Consider the following 13,545-nt stretch of genomic DNA (forward strand, 5'->3'; position numbering starts at 1 on the left):
ATGATAGAGGTGATGATACCATGGTGACAATGCACGATAGAGGTGATGATACCATGGTGACAATGCATGATAGAGGTGATGATACTACAGTGACAATGCACGATAGAGGTGAATATACCATGGTGACAATGCACGATAGAGGTGATGATACCATGGTGACAATGCACGATAGAGGTGATGATACCATGGTGATAATGTACGATAGAGGTGTCGATACTATGGTGATAATGCATGATAGAGGTGTTGATAATGCATGATAGAGGTGTTGATACTATGGTGATAATGCACGATAGAGGTGATGATACCATGGTGATAATGTACGATAGAGGTGTCGATACTATGGTGATAATGCATGATAGAGGTGTTGATAATGCATGATAGAGGTGTTGATACTATGGTGATAATGCACGATAGAGGTGTTGATACATTGGTGATAATGCACGATAGAGGTGATGATACTATGGTGATAATGCACGACAGAGGTGTCGATACTATGGTGATAATGCATGATAGAGGTGTTGATACTATGGTGATAATGCACGATAGAGGTGATGATACCATGGTGATAATGTACGATAGAGGTGTCGATACTATGGTGATAAAGCATGATAGAGGTGTTGATAATGCATGATAGAGGTGTTGATACTATGGTGATAATGCACGATAGAGGTGATGATACCATGGTGATAATGTACGATAGAGGTGTCGATAATATGGTGATAATGCATGATAGAGGTGTTGATAATGCATGATAGAGGTGTTGATACTATGGTGATAATGCACGATAGAGGTGTTGATACATTGGTGATAATGCACGATAGAGGTGATGATACTATGGTGATAATGCACGACAGAGGTGTCGATACTATGGTGATAATGCACGATAGAGGTGATGATACTACAGTAATAATGCACGATAGAGGTGATGATACTGCGGTGATAATGTACAATAGAGGTGTCGATACTATGGTGATAATGCATGATAGAGGTGTTGATAATGCATGATAGAGGTGTTGATACTATGGTGATAATGCACGATAGAGGTGTTGATACATTGGTGATAATGCACGATAAAGGTGATGATACTATGGTGATAATGCACGATAGAGGTGTCGATACTATGGTGATAATGCACGCTAGAGGTGATGATACTACAGTAATAATGCACGATAGAGGTGATGATACTGCGGTGATAATGTACGATAGAGGTGTCGATACCATGGTGATAATGCATGATAGAGGTGTTGATAATGCATGATAGAGGTGTTGATACTATGGTGATAATGCACGATAGAGGTGTTGATACTATGGTAATAATGCACGATAGAGGTGTTGATACTATGGTAATAATGCACGATAGAGGTGATGAAAATACAGTGATGATGCATGATAGAGGTGATAATACTACGGTGATAATGCACGATAAAGTTGTTGATACTATGGTGATAATGCACGATAGCGGTGATGATACTATGGTGATAATGCACGATAGAGGTGTCGATACTATGGTGATAATTCACAATAGAGGTGTCGATACTATAGTGATGATGCATGATAGAGGTGATGATACTATGGTGATTACGCATGATGGATGTATTGATATTATGGTGATAATGCATGATAGCGGTATTGATACTATGGTGATAATGCCCGATAGAGGTGTTGATACTATAGTGATAATGCACGATAGAGGTGATGATAGTACAGTGATAATGCACGATAGAGGTGATGATACTACGGTAACATTGCATGATAGAGGTGTCGATACTATGGTGCTAATGCACAATAGAGGTGATGATACTATGGTGATAACACATGATAGAGGTGTCATTCCTATGGTGATAACGCATGATAGCGGTATTGATACTATGGTGATAATGCATGATCGAAGTGTTGATACTATGGTGATAATGCACGATAGAGGTGATGATAATACAGTGATAATGCATGATAGAGGTGATGATAATGCACAATAGAGGTGATGATACTATGGTTATAATGCACGATAGAGGTGTTGATACTATAGTGATAATGCATGATAGAGGTGTTGATACTATGGTGATAATGCATGATAGAGGTGTTGATACTATAGTGATAATGCATGATAGAGGTGTTGATACAATGGTGATAATGCACAACAGCAATATGTTTCCTGAATGATAAATCATCATCATATATATAAATGTTTCCTGAATGAACTGCCAATACAATTAAAGTGCAAATGAAAATGCAGCTTTCGCACTTTAGTCATCATTTTGGCGCTTAAGGAACTATGAATTTAGCTCCTTCTGTGTGTTTGATGTTGTCATTACTGCCACCAGTGGTGGACAAGTGTATTACACCTGAGTACTTGTGTGATGTTGTCATTACTGCCACCAGTGGTGGACAAGTGTATTACACCTGAGTACTTGTGTGATGTTGTCATTACTGCCACCAGTGGTGGACAAGTGTATTACACCTGAGTACTTGTGTGATGTTGTCATTACTGCCACCAGTGGTGGACAAGTGTATTACACCTGAGTACTTGTGTGATGTTGTCATTACTGCCACCAGTGGTGGACAAGTGTATTACACCTGAGTACTTGTGTGATGTTGTCATTACTGCCACCAGTGGTGGACAAGTGTATTACACCTGAGTACTTGTGTGATGTTGTCATTACTGCCACCAGTGGTGGACAAGTGTATTACACCTGAGTACTTGTGTGATGTTGTCATTACTGCCACCAGTGGTGGACAAGTGTATTACACCTGAGTACTTGTGTGATGTTGTCATTACTGCCACCAGTGGTGGACAAGTGTATTACACCTGAGTACTTGTGTGATGGCTAGAGCAAGATGGCGGCGCCCGGACGGGCTGCGACACTGCCGTGCTCTTGCTAAAGATGGAACATTTGGCGGAAATGCCGGACAGTTCTGCATACTTCATGGCTGGCTCGCATCGTGGTCACTCCGTGATCACGTACGACCGCCAGACACTTCTGGATATGGACATATTGGGCCGTTTTGGACTGATAGACGCGGGCGTGCTAAACATGCTAACTAGCTTGGGGATACATCGGCGGCTACATCCAGCGGCCTGTGAAGCAGGGGAGTCTAGTAGCAGCGGGGGCCGTCTACGGAGCAGACGCCAGCGGTGTGATCGGAAACGCGGATGTCGAGCGGGGCTAAAAACAAAGCAGAAGGCTAATCCCCACAGTACACCACTTCCCTCCACCCTGAAGACGGATTTAGATGGAAAATGCGAGACTACTGGTCTGGGTAAGGAGTCTGTTAAATTAGAACAAGTTTTTTCTGCTTTGAGTGTTTCAGAGTTGGACATGTGTTTTACTGAGGTGGCTAACTATGATGCGTGCAGTTTATCAAAGCAACAAACAAACAATCGGAACATCCCCGTTACTGAGGTGGCTAACCATGATGCGTGCAGTTTATCAAAGCAACAATCAAACAATCGGAACATTCCCGTCGTATCAATTCCTAGATATGGTCGTAATTATACTGAATGCACTGGGCATAATAAACACAACATTATTAATATTGCTACTACGGATAATTTGATCAAAAATTCCCTAAAACAGCCCACTACCTATAATGTAGGTTTTTTAAACATAAGATCCTTGTCTCCCAAAACGTTGTTAGTTAATGATATTATCAGAGACAACAATCTTAACGTCATCGGTCTCAGCGAAACCTGGCTTAAACCAAACGACTTTTTTGCGCTAAATGAGGCATGTCCTCCTAACTTTACACATGCGCATATTGCCCGTCCGCTTAAAAGGGGTGGGGGGGTCGCACTAATATACAACGAAAACTTTAACCTTAGTCCTAACATAAATAATAAATATAAATCGTTTGAGGTGCTTACTATGAGGTCTGTCACACCGCTGCCTCTACACCTGGCTGTTATCTACCGCCCCCCAGGGCCCTATTCGGACTTTATCAATGAATTCTCAGAGTTCGTTGCTGATCTAGTGACACACGCCGATAATATAATCATAATGGGGGACTTTAATATCCACATGAATACCCCATCGGACCCACCGTGCGTAGCGCTCCAGAGTATAATTGATAGCTGTGGTCTCACACAAATAATAAATGAACCCACGCATCGCAACGGTAATACGATAGACCTAGTGCTTGTCAAGGGGATCACCGCTTCCAAAGTTACGATACTCCCGTATACTAAAGTATTGTCCGATCATTACCTTATAAAATTCGAGGTTCAGACGCATGTTCGTCAAACTAATAATAATAATAACTGCTATAGCAGCCGCAACATTAATACGGCCACAACGACAACTCTTGCTGACCTACTGCCCTCGGTAATGGCACCATTCCCAAAGTATGTGGGCTCTATTGATAACCTCACTAACAATTTTAACGACGCCCTGCGCGAAACCATTGATAACATAGCACCGCTAAAGTTAAAAAAGGCTCCAAAAAAGCGCACCCCGTGGTTTACAGAAGAAACTAGAGCTCAGAAATTATTATGCAGAAAGCTGGAACGCAAATGGCGCACGACTAAACTTGAGGTGCACCATCAAGCATTTAGTGATGGTTTAATAACTTATAAACGCATGCTTACCTTAGCTAAAGCTAATTATTACTCAAATCTCATCCACCGTAATAAAAACGATCCTAAATTTTTGTTTAGTACGGTAGCATCGCTAACCCAACAAGGGACTCCTTCCAGTAGCTCCACCCACTCAGCTGATGACTTTATGCAATTCTTTAGTAAGAAAATTGAAGTCATTAGAAAGGAGATTAAAGACAATGCGTCCCAGCTACAACGGGGTTCTATTAACACGGACACGATTGTATATACGGCGGATACTGCCCTCCAAAATAGTTTCTCTCGTTTTGAGGAAATAACATTAGAGGAATTGTTACAACGTGTAAATGGAATAAAACAAACAACATGTTTACTTGACCCTCTTCCTGGGAAACTGATCAAGGAGCTCTTTGTATTATTAGGTCCATCAGTGCTAAATATTATAAACTTATCACTTTCCTCGGGCACTGTTCCCCTAGCATTCAAAAAAGCGGTTATTCATCCTCTCCTTAAAAGACCTAACCTCGATCCTGACCTCATGGTAAACTACCGACCGGTGTCTCACCTTCCCTTCATTTCAAAAATCCTCGAAAAAATTGTTGCGGAGCAGTTAAATGAACACTTAGCGTCTAACAATCTATGTGAAACCTTTCAATCCGGTTTCAGGGCAAATCACTCGACGGAGACAGCCCTCGCAAAAATGACTAATGATCTATTGCTAACGATGGATTCTGATGCGTCATCTATGTTGCTGCTCCTCGATCTTAGCGCTGCTTTCGATACCGTCGATCATAATATTTTATTAGAACGTATCAAAACACGAATTGGTATGTCAGACTTAGCCCTGTCTTGGTTTAACTCTTATCTTACTGATAGGATGCAGTGTGTCTCCCATAACAATGTGACCTCGGACTACGTTAAGGTAACGTGTGGAGTTCCCCAGGGTTCGGTCCTTGGCCCTGCACTCTTCAGCATCTACATGCTGCCGCTAGGTGACATCATACGCAAATACGGTGTTAGCTTTCACTGTTATGCTGATGACACCCAACTCTACATGCCCCTAAAGCTGACCAACACGCCGGATTGTAGTCAGCTGGAGGCGTGTCTTAATGAAATTAAACAATGGATGTCCGCTAACTTTTTGCAACTCAACGCCAAAAAAACGGAAATGCTGATTATCGGTCCTGCTAGACACCGAACTCTATTTAATAATACAACTCTAACATTTGACAACCAAACAATTAAACAAGGCGACACGGTAAAGAATCTGGGTATTATCTTCGACCCAACTCTCTCCTTTGAGGCACATATTAAAAGCGTTACTAAAACGGCCTTCTTTCATCTCCGTAATATCGCTAAAATTCGCTCCATTCTGTCCACTAAAGACGCTGAGATCATTATCCATGCGTTTGTTACGTCTCGCCTCGACTACTGTAACGTATTATTTTCGGGTCTCCCCATGTCTAGCATTAAAAGATTACAGTTGGTACAAAATGCGGCTGCTAGACTTTTGACAAGAACAAGAAAGTTTGATCACATTACGCCTGTACTGTATATACCTTTATATACATATATACATACATATATACTGTATATACCTTTATATACATATATACATACATATATACTGTATATACCTCTATATACATATATACATACATATATACTGTATATACCTTTATATACATATATACATACATATATACCTATACTGGCTCACCTGCACTGGCTTCCTGTGCACTTAAGATGTGACTTTAAGGTTTTACTACTTACATATAAAATACTACACGGTCTAGCTCCATCCTATCTTGCCGATTGTATTGTACCATATGTCCCGGCAAGAAATCTGCGTTCAAAGGACTCCGGCTTATTAGTGATTCCCAAAGCCCAAAAAAAGTCTGCGGGCTATAGAGCGTTTTCCGTTCGGGCTCCAGTACTCTGGAATGCCCTCCCGGTAACAGTTCGAGATGCCACCTCAGTAGAAGCATTTAAGTCTCACCTTAAAACTCATTTGTATACTGTAGCCTTTAAATAGACTCCCTTTTTAGACCAGTTGATCTGCTGTTTCTTTTCTTTTTCTTCTATGTCCCACTCTCCCTTGTGGAGGGGGTCCGGTCCGATCCGGTGGCCATGTACTGCTTGCCTGTGTATCGGCTGGGGACATCTCTGCGCTGCTGATCCGCCTCCGCTTGGGATGGTTTCCTGGTGGCTCCGCTGTGAACGGGACTCTCTCTGCTGAGTTGGACCCGCTTTGGACTGGACTCTTGCGACTGTGTTGGATCCATTGTGGATTGAACTTTCACAGTATCATGTTAGACCCGCTCGACATCCATTGCTTTCCTCCTCTCTAAGGTTCTCATAGTCATTATTGTCACCGACGTCCCACATAGTCATTATTGTCACCGACGTCCCACTGGGTGTGAGTTTTCCTTGCCCTTATGTGGGCCTACCGAGGATGTCGTGGTGGTTTGTGCAGCCCTTTGAGACACTAGTGATTTAGGGCTATATAAGTAAACATTGATTGATTGATGTTGTCATTACTGCCACCAGTGGTGGACAAGTGTATTACACCTGAGTACTTGTGTGATGTTGTCATTACTGCCACCAGTGGTGGACAAGTGTATTACACCTGAGTACTTGTGTGATGTTGTCATTACTGCCACCAGTGGTGGACAAGTGTATTACACCTGAGTACTTGTGTGATGTTGTCATTACTGCCACCAGTGGTGGACAAGTGTATTACACCTGAGTACTTGTGTGATGTTGTCATTACTGCCACCAGTGGTGGACAAGTGTATTACACCTGAGTACTTGTGTGATGTTGTCATTACTGCCACCAGTGGTGGACAAGTGTATTACACAGCTGAGAACTACAAGTCTATTGGCACGCAGCCCTATGGTAAAAGACAACTGATGACTGGAAGTGAGGAGAGGACTACCTTGACTGCTGTGACACCATCTCCCACACTCTCCACCACCCCAGCTACGTCAGTGCCAGGTGTGTATGGCAGAGCGGGCTGGCGGCCGAATGTCCCAGCTCGGATGTACGTCTCCACCGGGTTCACTCCGCACGCACGCACTCCAATTAACACCTGCAGCACACCGCATGGAACACACATGAAATATATACACTATATCTATACATATATACATATATACATATATACATATATACATATATACATATATATACCAGCATGATGACATTGGAAAAGTTACCATCAACGTTCCTTCTAAGGTACGCGCCTGTGCTCACGCGTCCTCTGCGCACGGCAAATTTAGGCCGCACACACAATTGAATAAAAAGATAAGCGCATAACAGTGTGCACGTCTGCCGTGGCTCACATGTGCGCCACTGAAGCCTCAAGGAGTTATGGAGTTTGCTCACACATATGAAAAATTGGAGGGAAATTTGGTTACTTCTAAGATGTCGCCAAGTATCAGGATCCATCTTATTCAGGTTTACACAAATACAATAGGTCAAAATGCTAGCATAAAATGTTAGCATGCTAATGCTGGTTTGGTATAATGGCAACAATTAGCATGCTTACATGTCTCAAAACCCTTTAATCTTAGGTTCAAACGGTCAGATTTAGCTAAAAAGGTTAGCATGCTAACACTAGCATGATGACTTTGGAAAAGTGAACATACTTCTGTGATACCAAGTATCAACAGTCATGATATTATTACTTTACAATTTGTAAAAAATGCTTGCATATAACGTTAGCATACTAACATTAGCTTGATATAATAGGAAGAGTTAGCATGCTAACATTAGATTGTTATAATAAGAAGAGTTAGCATGCTAACATTAGCTTGTTATAATAAGAAGAGTTAGCATGCTAACATTAGCTTGTAATAATAAGAAGAGTTAGCATGCTAACATTAGCTTGTATTAATAATAAGAGTTACCATGCTAACATTAGCTTGTAATAATAAGAAGAGTTAGCATGCTAACATTAGCTTGTAATAATAAGAAGAGTTAGCATGCTAACATTAGCTTGTAATAATAAGAAGAGTTAGCATGCTAACATTAGCTTGTAATAATAAGAAGAGTTAGCATGCTAACATTAGCTTGTAATAATAAGAAGAGTTATCATGCTAACATTAGCTTGTAATAATAAGAAGAGTTAGCATGCTAACATTAGCTTGTAATAATAAGAAGAGTTAGCATGCTAACATTAGCTTGTAATAATAAGAAGAGTTAGCATGCTAACATTAGCTTGTAATAATAAGAAGAGTTAGCATGCTAACATTAGCTTGTAATAATAAGAAGAGTTAGCATGAGTTAGCAAGAATCGAGAAAGAGCCATCAATCTGTCAATCCTTTCCGTGTCCGGAAAGTTAGCACAGTAAGCATGCTAACATTAGCTTGTAATAATAAGAAGAGTTAGCATGCTAACATTAGCTTGTAATAAGAATAAGAGTTAGCATGCTTGCAAGATGGAGACATGTCTCAAAATGCATGAATTTTAGGTTCAGAGGATGAAAAATAGCCCAAAAAATGTTTTCCCATTTTTGGATGGATTTTGGACTGATTTAGAATGAGGATAAATAAGAATCGCGATTCTGATGTAAAATTATTGTTTGCACTTCCCTAATATCCAGAATGTTGAGATTTTGGTATTATTTGGTTGTGATTAATATGAAAATATTGTTTTAAGATGATTGTTATCCATGGATGATAGCAATCCAAATATGAATTATTATTATGATTGTGTTTTTAGGAGTGCATCTCCTTTACAACCTCCTGACACCACTAACTTTAAGCAGGGGTCCTTGAACGCACCACAGTTGTGTTGAGTGGGGATGCAAAAGCGAAAGTAAATGTCTCGTTTGCTGCCACAGATAGATTCAAGTATTCCTTTTCACATTCTAGAACACACACATCCACTCCCTGTCCTTATTCTAGAACACACACACACATCCACTCCCTGTCCTTATTCTAGAACACACACATCCACTCCCTGTCCTTATTCTAGAACACACACATCCACTCCCTGTCCTTATTCTAGAACACACACATCCACTCCCTGTCCTTATTCTAGAACACACACATCCACTCCCTGTCCTTATTCTAGAACACACACATCCACTCCCTGTCCTTATTCTAGAACACACATCCACTCCCTGTCCTTATTCTAGAACACACACATCCACTCCCTGTCCTTATTCTAGAACACACACATCCACTCCCTCACCTTATTCTAGAACACACACATCCACTCCCTGTCCTTATTCTAGAACACACACATCCACTCCCTGTCCTTATTCTAGAACACACACATCCACTCCCTGTCCTTATTCTAGGACACACACATCCACCCCCTGTCCTTATTCTAGACACACATCCACTCCCTGTCCTTATTCTAGAACACACACATCCACTCCCTGTCCTTATTCTAGAACACACACATCCACTCCCTGTCCTTATTCTAGAACACACACATCCACTCCCTGTCCTTATTCTAGAACACACACATCCACTCCCTGTCCTTATTCTAGAACACACACATTCAATCCCTGTCCTTATTCTAGAACACACACACATCCACTCCCTGTCCTTATTCTAGAACACACACACATCCACTCCCTGTCCTTATTCTAGAACACACACATCCACTCCCTGTCCTTATTCCAGTACACACACACATCCACTCCCTGTCCTTATTCTAGAACACACACATCCACTCCCTGCCCTTATTCCAGTACACACACACATCCACTCCCTGTCCTTATTCTAGAACACACACATCCACTCCCTGTCCTTATTCTAGAACACACACATCCACTCCCTGTCCTTATTCTAGAACACACACATCCACTCCCTGTCCTTATTCTAGAACACACACATCCAATCCCTGTCCTTATTCTAGAACACACAAATCCACTCCCTGTCCTTATTCTAGGACACACACATCCACTCCCTGTCCTTATTCTAGAACACACACATCCACTCCCTGTCCTTATTCTAGAACACACACATCCACTCCCTGTCCTTATTCTAGAACACACACATCCACTCCCTGTCCTTATTCTAGAACACACACATCCACTCCCTGTCCTTATTCTAGAACACACACATCCACTCCCTGCCCTTATTCCAGTACACACACACATCCACTCTCTGTCCTTATTCTAGAACACACACATCCACTCCCTGTCCTTATTCTAGAACACACACATCCACTCCCTGTCCTTATTCTAGAACACACACATCCACTCCCTGTCCTTATTCTAGAACACACACATCCACTCCCTGTCCTTATTCTAGAACACACACATCCAATCCCTGTCCTTATTCTAGAACACACAAATCCACTCCCTGTCCTTATTCTAGGACACACACATCCACTCCCTGTCCTTATTCTAGAACACACACATCCACTCCCTGTCCTTATTCTAGAACACACACATCCACTCCCTGTCCTTATTCTAGAACACACACATCCACTCCCTGTCCTTATTCTAGAACACACACATCCACTCCCTGTCCTTATTCTAGAACACACACATCCACTCCCTGTCCTTATTCCAGTACACACACACATCCACTCCCTGTCCTTATTCTAGAACACACACATCCACTCCCTGTCCTTATTCTAGAACACACACATCCACTCCCTGTCCTTATTCTAGAACACACACATCCACTCCCTGTCCTTATTCCAGTACACACACACATCCACTCCCTGTCCTTATTCTAGAACACACACATCCACTCCCTGACCTTATTCTAGTACACACACATCCACTCCCTGTACTTATTCTAGAACACACACATCCACTCCCTGTCCTTATTCTAGAACACACACATCCACTCCCTGTCCTTATTCTAGAACACACACATCCACTCCCTGTCCTTATTCCAGTACACACACACATCCACTCCCTGTCCTTATTCTAGAACACACACATCCACTCCCTGTCCTTATTCTAGAACACACATCCACTCCCTGTCCTTATTCTAGAACACACACACATCCACTCCCTGTCCTTATTCCAGTACACACACACATCCACTCCCTGTCCTTATTCTAGAACACACACATCCACTCCCTGTCCTTATTCTAGAACACACACATCCACTCCCTGTCCTTATTCTAGGACACACACATCCACTCCCTGTCCTTATTCTAGAACACACACATCCACTCCCTGCTTTTATTCCGAACACATCAATCATTTACAAGTGTGTGCAAGTATTGAAGTGCACTTTAAACAGCGGGTCTTGGAACTTTGGTAAAAGTTGGTCTACGCACTAGAAGGCAAGTGTTTCCTCACCTGACTTTTCCCGGGTTGAGGGACTTTGAGGTCGGTGTGTAGTTTGAGGACAGACGGAGCTCCGAACTCGCTCACCCGGATAGCCTTCATCACCCTGCTGCCTGCCATAGTCGCGGTGCAAACCTTCTATTCTTTAAAGTCTTTGGCTTCTCTCGCTTTACTGTACACTGTACACTTTATACTGTACACTTTATACAGTGTACTGTACACTGTATACTGTGCACTTTACACTGTATACTGTACACTGTAGGCTGTTAGCTGTTAGCTGCTCGTGTATGTCAGAAGTCTGGACAAGATATTGTTTAACTTGAAAGGTCACGTGATCTCGCAAAGCATGGTGGGTGATGGTCGCCATGCCTGTTTTCAGTGTTTGTTTTGGTCAGAAAATGTTTGTTTCATGAATTAAAATGGAAAACCAAAACAAATACTACTTTATTTTTAAATTTCATTTAAAAAATACTATTAAAAAACCAAGACCGATAACGTAAACAAACAACGTTTTTTGGGTCATATTTTGACACCGGAAGATTAGATTTTCAAAGTAAAAGCGAGGATACCACGGTTCTAGTGTGTCTGTGTAAAATGTATTCGGAGAAATGATTCCACAACATTGCACACACAAGGAGGACTGATGTTTACAGCAATCTATCCCCAAATATCACACAAAAGTGGAAACAAACACCAATGGTTTGTTGTCAGGATGGCCGAGCGGTCTAAGGCGCTGCGTTCAGGTCGCAGTCTCCCCTGGAGGCGTGGGTTCAAATCCCACTTCTGACATTTTTACAATGTATTGATGATGTATTGTGGTGTCAGCATTTCGTGGTCTATTAAACAATATATGTACTGTGCAATCTACTAATACAAGAATCAATTAAACAATATATGTACTGTACTGTGCAATCTACTAATACAAGAATCAATCAAACAATATATGTACTGTGCAATCTACTAATACAAGAATCAATCAAAGTCCTCTTTTGAACTTGCTACTTCCGGTTTTGCTGTAGGAATATGAAAAAACATTAGTTTCTATGTTTTTCTGTTTTAGTATAAATGTGCATTAATATTTCTGTAGGTGTCAGTCCTTCTTGAGCCATGTTTAAAACAACTAGTGTAATGAAGAGTGCTGTAGTCATTATCTACACTTTTACTTTGGAAATACAAACTTCCGGTGTCTACAAATGAGAAAACCTCCGTTTTGGTGTTTTTTTGTTGTTGTTTCTGTTTGCGTGGGATCTTAATTGTTGTTATATGAAATATAAAATGAAAATCAAACTAAAGTTATTGCTCCTCAACACCATTAACGAATCATTTTACTTTTTACATTGTAAAAATGATAGCCCTGTGATGAGGGGACAACTTGTCCAGGCTGTTTTCCATCTTCCTTGTCCAGGGTGTACCCCGCCTTCCTTGTCCAGGGTGTACCCCTTCTTCCTTGTCCATGGTGTACACTGCCTTCCTTGTCCAGGGTGTACCCCTCCTTCCTTGTCCATGGTGTACACTGCCTTCCTTGTCCAGGGTGTACCCCTCCTTCCTTATCCATGGTGTACCCCGCTTTCCTTTCCAGGGTGTACCCCACCTTCCTTGTCCAGGGTGTACTACACCTTCCTTGTCCAGGGTTTACACCGCTTTTCTTGTCCAGGGTGTACTCCACCTTCCTTGTCCAGGGTGTACCCCGCTTTCCTTGTCCAGGGTGTACTCCACCTTCCTTG

At 41.8% G+C, this 13,545-nt stretch overlaps 1 protein-coding gene and 1 non-coding gene across 4 annotated transcripts in view; one reads left to right on the plus strand and one right to left on the minus strand.

Annotated features, from left to right (window-relative positions):
* LOC133545650 (quinone oxidoreductase-like) overlaps positions 1 to 12,512 on the minus strand; it is a 29,917-nt gene extending 17,405 nt beyond the window's left edge. Inside the window, exons 1-2 of one of the 3 annotated variants that reach the window (XR_009804897.1) lie at positions 11,834 to 12,510; positions 7,489 to 7,641 (exon numbers count right to left, since the gene is read on the minus strand). Coding sequence is in view for 2 of the 3 variants with exons in the window: in XM_061891418.1 (XP_061747402.1) it covers positions 7,489 to 7,641; positions 11,834 to 11,941 (261 nt within the window). In the remaining variant the exon portion in view is untranslated. Of the gene's footprint in view, positions 1 to 7,488; positions 7,642 to 11,833 lie in introns of all 3 variants that reach the window. The other 2 variants (XM_061891418.1, XM_061891417.1) reach the window with 2 other exon arrangements.
* Positions 12,513 to 12,527: 15 nt separating this feature from the next.
* On the plus strand, positions 12,528 to 12,610 carry trnal-cag (transfer RNA leucine (anticodon CAG)). Its single transcript has one exon. It is a non-coding gene; the product is annotated as a tRNA-Leu (tRNA).
* The last annotated feature ends 935 nt before the right edge of the window (positions 12,611 to 13,545 follow it).

This window comes from Nerophis ophidion, linkage group LG28 (assembly GCF_033978795.1).
Source record: "Nerophis ophidion isolate RoL-2023_Sa linkage group LG28, RoL_Noph_v1.0, whole genome shotgun sequence".
Classification (NCBI taxonomy): Eukaryota; Metazoa; Chordata; class Actinopteri; order Syngnathiformes; family Syngnathidae; genus Nerophis; species Nerophis ophidion.